Source organism: Rhipicephalus microplus, chromosome 1 (assembly GCF_043290135.1).
Source record: "Rhipicephalus microplus isolate Deutch F79 chromosome 1, USDA_Rmic, whole genome shotgun sequence".
Taxonomy (NCBI): Eukaryota; Metazoa; Arthropoda; class Arachnida; order Ixodida; family Ixodidae; genus Rhipicephalus; species Rhipicephalus microplus.
The window spans coordinates 216,098,085-216,116,976 of record NC_134700.1 but is presented as its reverse complement, the minus strand read 5'-3'; the positions used below and the strand labels follow the sequence as shown (position 1 = coordinate 216,116,976).

At 46.8% G+C, this 18,892-nt stretch overlaps 2 protein-coding genes across 3 annotated transcripts in view; one reads left to right on the top strand and one right to left on the bottom strand.

Annotated features, from left to right (window-relative positions):
• Positions 1-18,892, top strand: part of LOC142807537 (neo-calmodulin-like) — a 134,773-nt gene that overhangs the window by 86,275 nt on the left and 29,606 nt on the right. The gene's annotated exons all lie outside the window — the stretch shown is intronic.
• LOC142807353 (uncharacterized) overlaps positions 1-18,892 on the bottom strand; it is a 93,291-nt gene that overhangs the window by 58,705 nt on the left and 15,694 nt on the right. For both annotated transcript variants that reach the window (XM_075891342.1, XM_075891343.1), the window contains exons 2-6: positions 15,535-15,629; positions 14,684-14,728; positions 6,635-6,682; positions 6,345-6,377; positions 5,552-5,578 (exon numbers count right to left, since the gene is read on the bottom strand). In XM_075891342.1, the coding sequence (XP_075747457.1) occupies positions 5,552-5,578; positions 6,345-6,377; positions 6,635-6,682; positions 14,684-14,728; positions 15,535-15,629 (248 nt within the window). The remainder of the gene's footprint in view (positions 1-5,551; positions 5,579-6,344; positions 6,378-6,634; positions 6,683-14,683; positions 14,729-15,534; positions 15,630-18,892) is intronic.

The following is an 18,892-nucleotide window of genomic DNA, read 5'->3' as shown; positions in this document are numbered from 1 at the left end:
AGCGCAGTGTGCAAAAGTGAGGCAACTTGCCAGCGGTGCGGCGGGTCTCATAAGGTGGAAAACTGCGATACTGCTGTTCCATTGAAATGCCCAAACTGCTCTGGTGCACATGAAGCAACGTCGAAGGAGTGCCCGAAGATCAAAGAAGAAATTCGCGTCCTGCGGAAGATGGTCAGAGACAACTCGACACACAGAGAGGCAGTCACGTCCATCCGCCGACACAGACGTCGTCCAAAACGTAGGCACCAGCGAAAGCATAGTGGACATAGGAGTGATGCATCACCACCAGCAACAGATGAACATACGCGTACGCATTATCAGGCCGCTACACCCATGTTGTATGCACCACGTCCCAGGGATGCAGAAAGTGGACCAACGCCCGCGTTGCACGCCGATGCTTCAGATACTGAGTGGCCTTCGCTACCGACTGGATCAATAAAAAAGACCACATCATGGGCTGCAACTTCAGAGAGGGTGGAAAATGATAGGCAAGACACTGAGAAGAGCCAAACTATGCTGAAGCATCTATTAAAATCTATTCGTGCGATTCTCAACGAACTACACACACCAGGAGAGAAAACAGCAGTGCAGATCCTCAACGTGCTGGAACCGCTACTGCTGACCCTTCCATAAACAATATGGCGAATTTCTTCGATGAACGTGTGCGCACCTCTGCCATAATGCAGTGGAACGCACGGGGTTTGCGAAGCCGATTGTCTGACTTTCGACAACGGATGTTTAAATACAAATTTCCGTTGGTTGTAATATGTGAGCCGAATATGATGTCGTCGTTTAGTATTTCCGGATACGTCACTTTGTGGTCACGTGATGATCGAAATGTGAGCAAAGTAATTATATGCGTACGTCAAGATTTAACGTACGCGAGACATGCCGTGGCTCCTCATGCTTCTAACGACTATATTTGCCTATCTATAAAGCACAAGCGACGTTCCATATCAATCATTGGTGGATACATTCCTCCTAGAAGCCACGTGGACTGTCCCCATCTCTTGTCTGTTCTCCAAGCTTGCCCTGGACCACATGTATTAGTTGGGGATTTTAATGCACATCATCCCATGTGGGGTTCTGCCTCAATGAACACCCGCGGCAGGGACATTGCCGATTTTGTGCTCAATCAAGGCCTTATGTCCATTAACGATGGCTCACGTACTTACCTCCGTGGTGCATCGTACAGCAGCTGTCTAGGCGTATGTTTTGTGAGTAGAAGTCTCTTGCCTACCACCTGTTGGTTTGTAGACGTTGAAACACATCGAAGTGACCATCTCCCTACATATATACAGCTAAAAAGTTTCCATCGTTCGTCTCCCCGGCCTGTGAAAAACGTAGACTGGCCAGGATTCCAAGCTTCTGTAAATGCTCAGTGCGGGAACAATCAATCTATATCTGAAATAGAAAGCCTAATTGCATCAGCCTTAACAACGCATACGAAACTTTTGAATGTGTCGCTACCAAGATCACAGCTTGACGCACAATATGAATACCTTCGTGCAATTCGTCGCCTGGCAGAGAGAAAACACAGGAGGACGAAATCGCCAGCTGACCTATCTACAGCACGCCAAGCACAACGACATGTATTGCAACACCTCGATAAGCTCGATAGGCAACGGTGGAGGGTATTTTGTAGCTCTCTTGATCCCAGAAAACCCCTGTCTCGAATATGGCAAACTGTCCGAAGCCTTCAGACGCCCACTCAACAGTTGTCCCCTTTCCGATCTTTGGCTCTAAAGCAAGGTCGACCTGAAGTAGAGGTTGCAGAAGATTACTGCCACTTACTCGTAGGTATGTCCTCCTCATCGATATCACCTTCGTATTTAGCCTCACCGCCATCCAGTGACGATCGCCTCGACTTACCATTCACAATGCACGAACTCGACGATGCGATTTATACGTCCCGACGGTCGTCCGCACCAGGGCCTGACGGAATTACTTATTCGGCTTTATATCACCTCAGCCAGGAAGCAAGGCAGGCTCTCTTGTCGTTCTACAACTCTACGTGGGAAACAGGGACGGTCCCAGAGAGTTGGAAGTGCAGCCGCGTAGTGGCCTTGCTGAAACCAGGCAAGTGTTCACACGAGTTGTCTTCTTATAGACCCATTTCCCTAACCAGTTGCATCGGTAAGGTGTTGGAACGCATGGTGCTGGCATGATTGGAATGACTGCTGGAGAATAATGTCGGCTTACCAGATTTTATAAATGGCTTCCGTAGAGGTCGATCATCTATAGATGGTATTGTAGATCTGGTTTCTTCTGTTGAAAAGGAAAGACAACGTCGGAGATTGGTAGGGGCCATTTTCTTAGATATAAAGGGCGCGTACTATAGCGTCTACCATGAGGCCATTCTTGACGCACTTGAAGACATCGGCGTAGGTGGCCGACTACACGCATGGATAGGGAGCTATCTCAGAGGACGTACCATTTTTATGTCGACATCCGACGGTGACACGGCCAGGCATCTCATAAGCCGTGGAGTTCCGCAAGGCGCCGCCCTGAGCCCCATGCTTTTTAACATAACACTCATTGGCCTTGAGGCTAAGCTTCCCGACGTTGTCAGAATCAGTGCGTATGCGGACGACATATGCATATGGGAATCTAGAGCAACGCGACCACAACTGCGAGCAAGGCTACAACAAGGCACATCAATAACATCTAAGTACTTACGTCGTCAGGGCCTGGAACTTTCAATAGCAAAATGTGCTGCATTGGCTTTTACGAAGAAATCAATGTCGCGGTACCCAATCTTCGCTCACGGAGCAGTGATTCCCGTGGTTAAGCACCACCGCTATTTAGGGGTCGTCATTGATCGCAACCTGTCCTGGTCAAAGCATGTGACTGTGCTGAGAAACAAACTAATCAGTTTTGTGTATGTTCTTCGTGTTATAGCAGGACTGAGATGGGGCCCTTCGGAGAAAAGTCTTCTGCAGTTATACAAGGCATTGTTTGTGGGCTATATAAGGTACAGCTCACCTAGGCTTTCCAGCATGCGGGCAACGTGCCTTCATACTTTAGAGAGCCTTCAGGCACGAGCACTGAGAATATGCCTTGGCCTGCCACGGTGCACATCTACCTCTGGCACTATAGAGGAGTCGCGCACCTACCCTATACAGGTTTACACGTCCTGTGAGGCTCTTCGAGTGCACCTTCGTCTGCTGACCCGACATGCACAGCACCCGTTGTCTTTGCTACAAGTGGACCGACCAGGCTGTACCTAGTCGCGATGCCTCGATACGCATAGGCACATGATCCCGTCAGGCTTTGCACCTGCCGTAATCCCTGCAGTGCCTCCATGGACATTGACTAAACCGCTGATGTGCCTTCACATACGTGGAATTTCGTATAAGTCGCATGTTTCTTATATTGCCCTCAAGCAACTCACCTTGGCACATTTAGATGACCGATACAGCGACTCTGTGCACATTTACACCGATGGATCCGTAACTTCATCCGCCTCAGCTGCAGCCTTCGTGATCCCTTAACTCGGTATTTCCCGACAGTACAAATTAGATCATAGGTCATCTTCTACAACTGCAGAACTTGTTGCTATACAAGAAGCCATAAAATTTGTGAACGACCAAGCACCGCGTAAATGGACGATTCAGTCTGATTCAAAATCAGCGCTTCAAGCTATTCATTCTTGCTCAAGAAGAGGCCAATTTTACGAGTTAACGTTAGGAATCGTCCAAGCATTTGACTTAACACACAGGAGCGGTCACTTGATTGCACTCCAATGGATTCCTGGACACTGCGGCCTGGTTGGCAACGAAACAGCCGATAGCGAAGCAAGAGCGGCAATATACAACGCTCCTATGTACGTCAAAGTACCCTACTCGCGAGGTGACGTCAACACATTGTTGAGATCACTCATGAGCGAATGCGCTGCCACCTCCTGGTCGCTACCAGATCACCGGAACAAGCGCCTGCGGGAAACAGACCCCAGTATGACTTTTCGTCTTCCGGATAAAATCAGCCGAAGACATGCTAATATACTGCACCGAATTCACCTGGGCGTCGCCTTCACTCGTCACTACACCCACATAATCGGCCGTGCGGACAGCCCAAATTGTGAACGCTGCCAAGTGTGCGAAACGATAGCTCACATAATTTGTGACTGTGCATTATACGTGGCACAAAGAAAAATGCTAACTGCAACGTTGGCAAGCATTGGACGAACACCATTAAGTGAACGCCACATATTGTCAGCAATGAACGACCAAACAGTGTCAAAAACTGCTACAAAGGCTTTTTTAGACTTTATAAAAAGCACTGGACTAGAAACTAGACTGTAGGGTACTATACCAAGTGGCTACTGTACATACGCACCACCTCTTCTTGTCCCCATCATCACCCTTCATCCCTATTTGCTTCCCCTTTCCCTTATCCCCTGTGTAGAGCAGCAGGCTAGAGCGAACTAGCTCAGGCGGACCTCTCTGCCTTCTAATAAATTCTCACTCACTAGTATCGTGTTTTCAATATAGGCGCCACAAGTTTGGGGCCCCAAAGCCAACTGCATGTGTTCGCTTTGGGTGAAGCAGGAGCTAAGAGTTTTCGAATAGCGTCTGCGGCTCTTTGAACGCTCCTTCCTATTCTAGGTCGCTCTAGTCTTCACTGGGGGCCGTCAGGTAAGTGGCTGCCGTCACTTTTGTCTCACACAAAGTTTTTTGGGCAGGATTTGGGGCTCCCGGTAAATTCGACAAGTGGCGTCTTCAACGCAGAGCCCAAACCTTGTTTGAGTTTCGCGCATACGCCGTGACCTTGATGCTATTTCTTAGAAGCCCCAAAACGATCGGGGCTCCTACTCAAAAACTCCCTAATATTTTCGCGACTTTAACACACGCTGAGGTTTATGTAGAAGTAAAGCCTGCGTTTTTAGTTCTCTTAACTGTTCAATAAAGCTCGTAACCATCGTATGCAACGTCCATCCGTCCATTGGTGCATCCGTCCGTCGGTTGATCAGTCTGTCTTTCATACTAGTCTGTGACTTCAACGTAGACATTATGAACCTTAGAGCACAGCTTCACCCTAATCACCATCATACACTTCGTGCAAATGCGTGAATTTTTAAAGTTAGGTTTAACCCAGGATCATGTTCATTAGAAATTTTAAAAGTGCTCGCATTTATTTGATGTGCCAATGCATCAACTCTTACTAAATAGACATACAAATATCAAAGTGCCTTATTTTTTATCATGCCCATCGGATCATTTTGCGGCGATTTGTGTACGTTACTCACAAAGGTGTCACTGAAAATCGCAGTGACCATTGCGCCACTACATAGCTCAGAATTTCTCAAAATGCCTGATTGTAAATTCTATGAAAGTAAAAGGCAGATGAAATGAAATATGTTCAAGAAATATTCTACTAATAAACCGAATCGGATTCTGAAGGCCGTTTTATAATTTTCAACTGTTAAACACTCTTTTACAGCAAGCATGGGGTAATTTTGCGGGAGATAATGGTATACGTTGTCCACGCATGATTCGCTATAGGAGGAACCAAATGTCTGTGCGAATTCACGATTACATTGTGCACTTACCTCCCTCTCCATCTGATCTGTTGGAAACTGAAAGAGATGCAAAAGAGAACAATGAGTAACTACTCTCGCATTCGAACTGCTGACACAATGCTCCTTTTATTTTCTTCACTTTCTCTCACGACTAAACTAGGTGGCAGTTATATGCCTAATACGTCTTGCGAATTACACTGCGCCTGCTCTTATGTTGCCACTCAGAATATTTATTTTTTGTTTGCGTGTTGCAGTGTCTACCTCGCTTTCTTTGCGTGTTTGTGAACACTTGGATACTCTTGAAACTAGAATATGAACTTGAAAATGCTTCGATTTCTTTGAAATACCACGTTCTTCTTATCCGTACGATTAGTGAAACAAAACACAATTATAGTCCTTGTGTCAAACGTGTGAGCACTCTAGCGTTCATGTTTTGTCTTGCTGAGCACTTTCAGCGTGAGATATTATTCGCGTTACCCCCTCTTATCATTTCAACGAAATGTTGTGGCACAAGTTGTCAGTATGCTCAGTATTAAGCTTATCAATAAACAGGCGTGTTCCTGTGCGCTGCAAATGCATTGTTTTGTACGTGAATCGTTACGTTAACATTACCCGCGACAGTGCAGTTTTGTGATACGAGTATAAGGCATCTTTCAGTGGCGCAACAGTGAAGCTCCTTTAACTATACTCCAAGCTGCCGAATTTAAATCAGGGCTGTTCAGTATAACAGAGACCCACATTATTGCATCTAGGAATAAATCAGTGATGAAACACATAAGCAATATTGCGCTTTCCAGGAAATCTTTACATAATAATTACTGACCTCGAACTGCCATGCTGCCGTCGGCCATGTTTCCTGGATCATGTAGAAGAGTCGCAAAAGGACGATTCATAGAAGAGAGAGAGGGAGATAACAAAGAAAGTGAGAGGAAAATTCTTGCCTAAATCCACAGCGCAACCCAAGTGGGTGATTCTCTCTTAATTGCTCGCGAAGACACGAGAGTATCGCCTAATTAAGATGTCTGCCTGCCATCTAGACTGGCGGAAGCTCGAAATACAAGACGAGCACAGAGGGTGAAAGGAAAGCCGAGGTAAAAGAGGCACTTTGCTTACGGTCGACTTGAACGGCGAGAAGCCGCTGCGGTGACAGCCAACTTGGTGCTGAAACAAGCAAAGGAAAGTCAGGGAGGGATAACTTTCTCGGCTCTCATGAAGTTTTAGTTTCTTTATTTATTTCTTCCTCACTCTCACTAGAAGACTTGGGTGCACGTTAAAGAACCCCAGGTGGTCTAAATTTCCGGAGCCCTCCACTACGGCGTCTCTCATAATCATATAGTGGTTATGGGACGTTAAACCCCACATATCAATCAATCAATCAATCAATCAATCAATCAATCAATCAATCAATCAATCAATCAATAGAAGACTTGATTGCACCTGAGATCAAGAACGCGAAAACATTCATAATATGAGCTCCCCTGCGTACATGCAAAGGATGGATTCTCTACTCGACTTCGTTCGTGAAGCTGCCAAAGCTATATGTTAATTCTGACGACACAAACTGGACTTGTACACGTCGCTTTGAGAAAGGAATATGTACTAGTGACAAAAAGCGATCAGCACTTTGATACGCGCTGCAAGTTAGGTAATTGCGAGGATGACCAATAACACGTCGACTAATAAGTTTGACGAATGCTGCCCCAACGAGACGTGCGACAGGTGGAGCCTTAATTAAGACGATCGTAGCAGTTGCCTCGTTTGGAAGTGATTAACTCCGCCGTCGCGACTCCACGAAGAAGATCCCTATGCTCTCTCATGGCTGTTTACGGTGTGAACGTATTCGTACTGAATTGCACTGTCAATTCTTTCGTTTATTCAGATTTACGTACCGCCACTTGTACGTTATATTTGGGTCAATGGTGGAGCCGGTGCTCGTGCGGTAATCAAAACAACATCCACAACACTGAACACTTACAGGAAACTTGAAGCGAAATTTACGTAAGAGAATGCTTGTTTATATTGCCACAGGCATGGAACGAGGTTTAGCCATGCCAATGCGAGTATGTGCCATGGTGTGAAAAAAGAAGAGGATGGTTGGTGTGTGCTCGTGCTCTAACGTTCGGTTCGGCTCGACCTCCAGTGCTGCTCCTGTGAACAGACGTTCTGGTCGTTCTGTGATCACGTGACATTTTCTGGTGGAGATGCTGGTTAGTGTTGTATGCACTGCAATCAGCAGCAAGGTCCCGACACTAGTCGCGACTTGGAAGAACCAGCTGACCTACGGCGTAGCAGGCGACAACTAGGCATACCTCCTGAATTCGGACCCTTTCCACAACTCGGCAGTACTATGGCTAGTGCGGGAACGCAAACCCAAGAAACATCAACGCTGCCTCCTCCATGGTTCTTCAACGTCCCACGTACTCCGAAGCTGTTCCACGGTGACCCTTATGAGGACGTCGACGACTGGCTTGACGACTACAACCATTGCAGCAGCGTCAACGAGTGGAACGAGCAGCGAAAGCTTCGGTATGTCGACTTTTATCTCGAGGACTCTGCGCGCTCTTGGTGAAGCAACCAAGTGCCACTATGACAACCTGGCCAGAGTTTCGCAACCAGTTGCGAAATACCTTCCGAAGCTCTGACCGAAAGGAGCAAGCGGAACGGCTCCTCAATTCCCGAAACCAGCGTCCGAACGAGAGTGTTGCCATGTTCGTTGAGGACATGTCGCGGCTGCTCAGGCGAGCCGACTCCTCAATGACGGAAAAGAAGAAGGTGCACCTCCTAATGCGGGGAGTGAAAGAGCAGCTGTTCGTGGGACTAGTCCGGAACCCTCCCAGCACTGCAGAGGATTTCCTCCGCGAAGCCACGACAATGGAGAGAATGCTAAGGCAGCGTTCGTACCAGTATGAGCGTCCTGGCAGTCTTTCGTCAGTGTCGTTGGCCCTACCAACACCTGACGTCACGACTGTAAAAGACCTGATGGAGCTCATGCGCAGTATTGTGCGCGAGGAGCTGCAAAAGCTGCACGTGGTGTCTTCTCCGCCCCATGTTGCTGCTCTAACGGATGTCGTTCACGAAGAGGTCTGTCAGCTGGTGCACCCCATGACGACTCTGCGTGCAGCCGAAGTCCAATCCATGACGGCCGCGCGTCCAGCCGAAGCTCCGCTATTAACGTACGCGGAAGCACTACGTACTCCTGCACCGGCTGTTGGCTATTCGTCCCGTCCGTCCACCCTGCAGACGGCACCGTCGTTCTACTCGGGACCACCGCAGTACGGCAACCCACCCCTTACACGGAAATCTAGTGTATGGCGTGCTCCCGACAACCGGCCTCTATGTTATCACTGTGGTGAACCAGGTCACATCTACCGTGAGTGCGCCTACAGCACATGGGTCTTCCCGGCTTTCGTCCGGATGCTTGTCGTCCCAGAGATAGTGAGCGGCCCCGTGCTATCGCCGAATACTTGGCAAGCCAACGATCCTCAACCCCTCCGCGTCGCCAATCCCGCTCACCATCTCCACGGCGTTCCACGTCACCTGGCCAACAATCAACCTTTGCGGACGTCCTTGCAGGAAGATCGCCTAGATCCACAAGCCCGCGCCGGGGAAACTAAGAACAGCGACCTCTGGGGCTGAGGCCGCTGTTGATCGACTGTTACAAGACCCTCCCCCGATTTGCCTGCCGACATCCGACGACATTCTTTCACCGACGTGTGCCATCGACGACAAACGGGTCTCTGCTCGTATCTCTGTTCTTGTCGACAACCACCCGCTGACCGCTCTGGTAGAAACTAACCTCTTGGTGCTCTTGGCTCGGCAGATTTGTGTCGTGCGTGCTATCGTCAAACTGAAACATCGGAGGACTTAGCTTCTGATAACGAATTTCGGCGGCCAGTACCAACACTGTGCAAAGCGAACAGCAATCGCGAACTTTGAAGCCATCGATGACGAAGAATGTTCCACTATCGCTCCGATTGCCACTGCTGCCGAAGGTAACACTGCATTAGCCAGTACAGTTGACGTGAATTGCCAGCTATGCTGTGCGCAGCAACAGCAGATACGCATGATTTTACGTACGTATAGTGATTGCTTTGCGTCCACCTCCAAAATCAAGCAGACTCCCACCGTGAAGCACCGCATTATAACGGACCCTACCGAACGGCCTGTACGACAGCACGCCTACCACGTGTCGCAAAAAGAACAAGAGGCAATACGTTTTCAAGTGAAACAGATGCTCGACGACGACGTCATCCAACCCTCCAACAGTCCATGGGCGTCACCCGTCGTACTTGTTAAAAAGAAAGACGGCACTCTTCGATTTTGCGTCGATTACCGGAAGCTCAACAAAGTAACGAAGAGAGACGTCTACCCTCTCCCACGCATAGATGATTCACTGGATCGACTTCGACATGCCCTATATTTTTCCTCAATGGATTTACGCAGCGGCTACTGGCAGATCGAGGTCGATGAACGTGACAGGGAAAAAACAGCATTCATAACTCCCGATGGCCTCTACGAATTCAAAGTGTTACCATTTGGATTGTGCTCTGCACCGGCAACGTTCCAAAGGATGATGGACACCGTCCTGTCCGGTCTGAAGTGGGAATCCTGCCTCGTGTATTTAGATGACGTCGTTGTTTTTTCCAAAACATTTGAGCAACATTTACAACAACTTCAGTCCGTCTTCGTCGCTATTCGATCCGCAGGCCTATCTCTAAAACCGGAGAAGTGTCTTTTCGGCTACGAAGAACTAAAGTTCCTCGGCCACCTTATCAGTCACGATGGCATTAGACCAGACCCAGAGAAGACCATGTCTATTGCTGAATTTCCTCCACCTTCGAACAAACGGGATTTGCGCTGGTTTTTGGGTCTCTGCGCCTACTACAGGCGCTTTGTCCAGAGCTTTGCCAACATCGCTGAACCCCTTACCCGTTTAACCAAGGAGGATACTCCTTTTGTGTGGGGTCCAGAGCAGAGAGCCGCTTTTTCTCAGCTTCAGCAGTGCCTTCAGAGTGAACCCTTACTAGGGCACTTTGATGAAGATGCCACCACCGAACTTCACACTGACGCAAGCAACATCGGTCTTGGTGCAGTACTCGTCCAGTGGCAAGACGGCGCTGAACGTCCCATCGCTTATGCTAGCCGCATTTTGTCATCTGCGGAAACTAACTACTCGACCACGGAGAAGGAATGTCTTGCTGTTATTTAGGCAATAACAAAGTTCCGACCGTATCTCTATGGCCGTCCATTCAGAGTACTTGCGGACCATCATGCCCTCTGTTGGCTGGCCAATCTCAAGGACCCTTCAGGGCGCCTCGCGAGGTGGAGCTTACGCCTTCAAGAAAATTAGGTTACAGTCGTCTACAAGTCGGGCCGCAGGCACACTGATGCTGATTGCCTTTCGCGCGCGCCCCTCGAGACGACATCGAGGGACGATGATACCGATGGCCATTTTCTTTATGCAGTCAGTGAATCTGACTTGGCCCAACAACAGTGGAATGATTCAGAGATCAAATAACTTATCAAATACCTTCAAGGTCGCAGCTCGAGTCCACCGTTGGCATTTGCACGTTCAGGATCATTTTGTCTCCGCAACGACATAGTCTACAAAAAGAACTTCGAACCTTATGCGACTGAGTACCTCCTCGTCGTTCCACCAGGGCAACGTGCTGACATTTTATCTGCCTGCCACGACGAGCCTTCCTCCGGCCACCTAGGATTCGCACGTACCCTTGCCTGGATTCGGACTCGCTACTACTGGCCAAAGCTCACCCAGGATGTCAAGCATTACGTCAAAACGTGCAATCATTGCCAGCGCCGTAAAGCCCCACCTGTGCGCCCTGCTGGTTTATTACAGCCTGTTGCACCCCCGTCACAACCGTTTGAACGAATCGGCATGGACTTGCTTGGGCCCTTCCGAATTCACACAATGGCAACCGCTGGATCATAGTCGCTACTGACTATTTAACGAGGTACTGCGAAACGAAAGCCCTACAACGAGGCACCGCCAATGAGATTGCGTATTTTTTCATCAACAACATCGTCCTCCGCCATGAGCGCCAACAGTTCTTATCACTGACCGTGGAACAGCCTTTACAGCCCAATTGATGCAAGACGTCACGAGACTTAGTGGAACAGCTCATCGCAAAACAACCGCATACCATCCACAAACCAACGGTCTGACGGAGAGATTAAACAAGACGCTCGCTGACATGCTATCTATGTACGTCGACCGTGATCACAAAAACTGGGATGCAATTTTGCCATACGTAACGTTCGCTTACAACACTGTGGTTCAAGAGACTACGGGTTTCACTCCATTCCGGTTGCTTCACAGCCGAGGAGCAAATACGATGCTTGATGCCATGCTGTTGCCTGACACGACCGATATTACTACTGATGCGAACGACTTTATCCGGCTCGCCGACGCGGCCCGCCAGCTTGCACTCAAGCGGATCTGAAAACAACAGCGAATCGACTCGCAGAGGTACAACTCCCGTCATCGCCATGTCATTTACCGACCCGGTGATCTGGTCGGGCTGTGGATCTCCGTTCGCAAAACGGGCCACTCGGAAAAGTTACTTCACCGCTACTTTGGTCCCTATAGAGTACTACGGCGCCTCACAGATGTCAACTACGAAATTCTGCTTGAAGACACAGCTCAGCGATCTCGATGTTCCCAGCAGGCCGACATTGTTCATGTGTCACGGATGAAGCCACACTACCCCCGAGCCACCTGACACTGCTTCATCACGCGTCTTTGTGCAGACTACGCGAGTACTTTAACTTTAATCTGCATGGGTCATCGGGGTGGTACTTTATTTTTTCGAAGGGGGGGGGGGTAATGCCACAGGCATGGAACGTGGTTTAGCCATGCCAATGCGAGTATGTGCCATGGTGTGAAAGAAGAAGAGGACGGTTGGTGTGAGCTCGTGCTCTAACATTCGGTTCGGCTCGACGTCCAGTGCTGCTCCTGTGAACAGACGTTCTGGTCGTTCTGTGATCACGTGACAATATAATAGCACTTTTATTTTAATTTCCTCGAAAGACTTCAAAGTTGAGTATAATGAAAGAGCTAAATTGTATTCATATTAGCCTCTGTTGGATGTCAATGCAGGGAGGAACTAAAAAGTGGTCAAGGTAGACAACGCGTCAGTTGGGTGTGTTTGTTTTGATTTGTGCCCGACCTACAGCGCAAGACAACCTGCCAGCTAAAACGCCAGTACAACTTGCGCCACGTTACCATTTTTTATGAGAAAAAGAGAAACTGAAGGTAAGATGTTGAGTCTACAGATCAATACTGCTTTGGCGTTTTAATGAAGCCCTGAGAGTATACTGTAACACTAATTTATTGGGCTTGTGACAATGCTGTGAACTCGATCACGGCGTAATTTTTGTCTATACGGTCTGATGAAGGGCTAGGCCAACGGGACGGCTTTATGCTCTCCCATAGTGCAGTTATAAGTACTATAAATCCGTAACAATTGTTTAAAACATCACAACGTTTCCGCCAATATACAGGGGACAGCTTGAAGCTCTCCCATAGTAGAGTACATTGTACTCAAAATCAGCAAACATTTGTCCTAAACACACGACTTGTTCCTGGCCGTGTTAATGTCGGATCACATTCATAATTTATAAAATACGACTGGATGGATAGAAAGAACCACACACCACAAGCACTACTAACAACTTCAATAAAACAAACCCTTTCGCGCAACATTATGAGTGTTATGCGGCATTATAATGTTGCGGGCTTGGCCATCGCACTCCGCATGGTCATTCCGGGACGGCTCGTTGATCTCCCTTAGTTGAGTACGAAGTACTCAAAATTGTTGAACTTTCATTCTAAACATACACTGTAACATTTGTTCTGAACCACTTTCCCAAAAAAGAACACATAATATATAAAGTACTACGTGCTCTGCATCATCTGCGCTGTTTTGCTCCAGACACGATCATAGTCTGATGACGCCAGTAAAGCTCATTGATTATCAAAAGATGGCATCTGCCTGAGCACAGATTCAGCAGGTGTTGCGTAGGTAGTACCCTGACTTTTGATGTGTAGCAGCTCTTTGACTAGCCTGTGTAACGCGGTCTATCCTTGTCTCCATACTAACGCACCGCACCGCGCTCCCCTCACCGCAGGTGTTGAGATGGTGCCAAGTAGGTCATGCATTCCCTCGCAGTGCGCGGTGACGTCAGTCTCTTTTTGTCTTCCACGCGCTCACCACGTGTCACCTCTCTCTTACTTCGCCCTTCCACAACTCACAACGTTCGAGCGCACATCAAGTGAACACTCTTTCGGCTCATTTATCTGCGATGGAGAGGACGCTGGAAAGCGAAGCTCCTTCGCCCACTGAAACATACGTTGAAGCGATTTGGCCTAACACGGCTGTCACCGGCGTTGGGAGGGTTAGCAGAGCCGATCGCGTTCGCGAATGACGACGTCGCGCCTGAAACACCAACGAGGCCCGAGCCAAGAAAGCTGAACGCAAGCGTTGGCAGCGGAAGACCAACCACACCAACAAGGCGTGCGTCAAAGACGCTGATCTCGTCTGTGCGTAACGCTTCTGCTTCGAATCCCATCAGGGTTCTCTTTGGGGAGATTGCCCATACATTTTTACAAGCTAAGTGTGCAAAACCCAGTTAGCATTGCGAAGTTTGTATTTTGCGCATACCATTTCGTTCTGAAGTAGATCGTGAACATGAAAGCTCGCCCGCTGGAAGCACCAAAAGACCCAAGGCTGCTGTCAAAGTTTCTGGTTTTGTGCCCAACAATTTATGCGCACCTTTTTGGAAATTCATACGAAACTTCTTGTACCTTCGTGCAACAAAATAGTAGTTGTCAATTGTCCATTTCATCATTTTTTGCTTTGTAATTGGTTTCACGGGGCAGAAGATTGCGATAGGTTGAGGAGGAGAGGTAGCTTTAGTGCTATGTTATCGTTGGTATAGAATACAATTTGGAAAATCATTTCAAATAAAATGCGCACAATATTTAGCTTTGGGGCGTATATAGCTTCACGTAAGAATGTCAACTACCGCTAAACATTAGTCTTTACATATGCTAGGTTTACTCCTCCCTGCATTTCGAAGGGCAGTAGAGTGAGAATTACGCATAAAAGGTTGCCGCCAGAGAACGATGACTGCATACAATACCTTTAAGGCGAGGGTTCTCCGCCAGACCCACCGTAACAAGGATCACTGAAAAAGAAATGCAAAGAGCAGAGTAAAGTAGTCATACGTAGACTTTTACATAACGTCGCACTTAAATATAAATTTGACGATATATTTCACCTGCCTGTTGGTTTTTTCCCATTAATAATGCGAAACAATTGTGAAAGATGTATTTTCTTATCTCTTGTCTACTTCCCGTACTGGCTCGGTCTCACATTCTTGGTAAGTCGTAACATTATTGTGAAGAAGCAGACAATTGTGGCAAGAAAGGTATAGGGGATGCCGTTAGTAGTTATTATGATGTAAATGTGAAGAAATTAAAGTGTCATGAACGAAGAGATAACTTGGTGTCCGCAGGGTCTAAACCTAGAGCCTTCGAATTTTATATCGTAATTGTCGCAAATAAAATCACCAGTTCATTCCTCAGCATAATTGTCTTTTAGCTCTTATAAATACTGTGTCTTAAAAAAAGGAGCCCCTGAAATTCTCATTTTTTTCATTCTTGGTTCAAACAATTGAAACAATCGATTGTTCAAATATGTGGTTAATATTTATAATGGCAGATATGTTCGTGAGTGATAACAACACACAAAAAGACAGAAAAAGCAGTTTTTAAATTACACTCCAGTTTTGTGCAACTAGAAATTTCGTACATAATGTTTATCAGATCTTAATTTCATTTTTTAGTCCTTTCTATTACTCTTATTTCTGATTAATGTTATTGTAATTAACATTTCTAGAAATTTAAGTCATTTTGTTTATGTGGTCTTAAAAGTCACGTTCATGTTGATTCACGACGTTAGCAGTTACGAAGGAAGAAAGCATACACGTACCACTCTTGGACCCATCGCATAGAATTGAGCTTAGGCTCGCAGGAAGAGCTTCAAATCGTGGACATCCACCTGCTACGGTGGGACAGGCATGGTTACTGCACCAGAATACGGAAAAATTGCAATTAAACTGCATCATTTCATAAGTCTCACGCGTGTACCTTGCTTTAAATAAACACTCCAGACTAACTTACAGCGTTCTTTCATCTTACGTGCTTTATAAGGAAATGGCACCGTATACCTGACAGGACATTAGCAGCATTATCTGGGGCTTTATGTGCCCCGATATGTTTTTGAGTAGCAGAATGCCATGGTTCCAGCATATCACGTCAGACAGTTAACGCACGCTATGGCCTAACGATGCTTGTTTAATGAGCGCAGTAATGGGCCGAACACATCCGCTTCCACTATTTCGAAAGACGATTATGTAGGTGCTATAACATGTAGGAGCCTGGCCACAGCAGTAATGGGGCACCTGAATTTTTCACACCTTTCGCAGTCGGCCACATACTTTTCTATGCTCCGTCGCTTGCTAGGCCAGAAGAATTGATCCTGAACGTGGTTATATGCTTTCGCGAAACCTGTGCGCCCGATGGTTACGTGAACGCGCATATAGACGGTTGCAAGATTGCAAGCGTTGTATCCCAGAAAACTTCCGGTCACCTCATTTACCAGCTCCTAACATCAAAACAGAAACCACGTTTTCTAGTTTCTTTTAAATGTAAGAATTGTCACTCCTTAGTTTTTCAGATAAAAGGAACGTGCGTAAAGTTGAAGGGAATCTTTTGTAATTTTTATGAATCCCCGAAGAACATTTTTTTTAAATCATCATCATCATCATCATCATCATCGTCATCGTCATCATCATCAGCCTGACTACGTCCACTGCAGGACAAAGGCCTCTCCCATGTTCCGCCAGTTAACCCGGTCCTGTGCTTGCTGCTGCCAATTTATACCCGCAAACTTCTTAATCTCATCTGCCCACCTAACCTTCTGTCTCCCCCTAACCCGCTTCCCTTCTCTAGGAATCCAGTTAGTTACCCTTAACGACCAGCGGTTATCTTGTCTACGCGCTACATGCATTTTTTAAAATATATTTTGCCAAATAAGGTAAAATCAACGGGGTATTTTCTAAAGCTCTTCTTGCCCACCGATGCTATTAAGGCACATCAGTGGACAAAACCGGATTTCACCAAGGAGCTGTGTGATTTAACGATAGTTATAGCGCGAGAACACAACGACGGCACAGAGACGAGAAGGACACGAAGGACACGAGCAAAGGACGCGAGCGCTCGTGTCCTTCGTGTCCTTCTTGTCTCTGTGTCGTCGTTCTGTTCTCGCGCTATAGGTATCGTCATGTCATACCAACTAGCCCAAGCTGCCACACTTCTGTGTTTTTAAACAGTGAAAGGGTCTCTAGACCACATGCATGTGTTATGCATGCGAATGACATGCATGTGTTAAATATTATTAAATGTGTATGTGAAGAAAGAAGAGACCGAAGTGTGGGCACGGCAGCCAGAGGCGTGGTAAGGGGGTGGCATATCGGGCCTGTGACCCTACCCGAATTTTTTCCATAATGGCATAGAGGGCGAAAAAATATCATTTCAAAGGGAACCCTCCCAAAATCAAGGAGGTGCCCCTCACACCTCCTTCGAAAATAATTTCTGGCTATGCGCCTGACGAGAGCCGACCTTTGGAGCCTCGGTTCTCCAGTGCGAAGGTACGCGTGACTTTCATGTACTATAATAATGAAACCAATCATTCAACTAAGTGATAAATATTATTGTACTAAATGTATCTATACTATTATATACGTATAAAAATAAAGAGATTGCTTTATTTTCTTGCCTTTTCTTAAAAAAAGACAGAGAGATGTGCCCTTTTCAATAGTTATCTACATTAGATCGAGCACCACAATTTTTTACGTAATATGTAATATTTCTATTACATAACCTCCATCATTCTGAAGCTCCATACTTTATTTATATAAAACTACCCAATTATTGGCCAATCCTCCCTCATTGGGTGTGCGCAACAGCTAATACACGAAAAGAGCAAGGCAAAATAAACATCAGCAACAACAACAACGACAACATCGGCAGCTCACGCATGGTGTGCCGAAACGAAAGCTTGCTTAGCATGTACGTGCTTATTACCTAAGTAATTGAACCCTTTGTTCTTTTACACTTTACCGAAGACACCTTTATTCAACAAAATGTGTCCGCCAAATTGTGGGGACCCCTAACAATAGGTGGCACCGTCAGATGCGTGATTATTTTCCTAGGGCAAGTCATATTCTGTACGATGAAGCCGACGTTGCCTGTCGGCTGAGCAGCTTAATCGGAGAGAGCTCCAAGTTGCGGTCTTTGCACTCCTCTTTCGGGAATGTGGCTAGGCATCACCAATGGCGGGTAGGAATTCGTTAAAAACTTGGAGGGCACTTCAGCTCCACCTTCAGAAAACCGCCAGGTCTGCGTGGAACGCACAGCACAATCACAGCGAAGGCAGGAAGAGTGGCCATTCAGAGGTTGACTAATTAACCAGTTCCATTATCCTAACATGTCCACATAATTATATACGTATAAAATCAAATTATTGCTCTAATATAAGAATAAATTCGTTTATGTAAATATTTGTATGCGTTACAATAAGCACTACACTTTCCTAGGATATCGGTAATCTTTCTGTTATACGTCCATTTTTCCAAATTTGAACAGTAATTTTGAAAACCACTCGATTCTTGGCCAATCCCCCATAGTGGGAGTGCGCCACTACCCATAGGTGAACAACAACAACAACCATTCTTAGCCTTCTCACATAAGGTTCCCCAAAATTAACTAGAGGGCACTCTGGCGCTGCGATCATTCAGCGACCATGGGAATGATGGGTAGTACACACATTTGCCTAGTCTTCGTACTTGCGGGCGGCAAATCGTACTTGCGGCTTCGTTTATTGCTGTGTTCCGGTTTTGTTTTGAAAGAAATATTCAACCCTTTTGAACTTCCTGACCCAATTTGGAAAGGTAAGTCGAAAAAAATAGGGTGGTGAAGCGCAATTGCTGAACATTTGCTGATTTTCGTTTTGTGAGAAAAAAAGCTCTAAGCCACATGAACACACACGGAGCCAAAGGCGGGCCAGAAGTACGAAGATTAGACAAATGTGCGTACTACCCATCATTCCCATGCTCGTTGAAGCGCCGTGCGTTGCAGCTCCCATAGACACTAGCACCAGAGTTCCCTCTAGTAAGTATTGTGGGAAACTCTATGCCTTCGCTAACACTCATTGGGTAACTGCTACAAACACACTTGCAGGGTACCCACTACCCCGTGTTCTCAGATTTGGGTGCACGTTAAAGAAC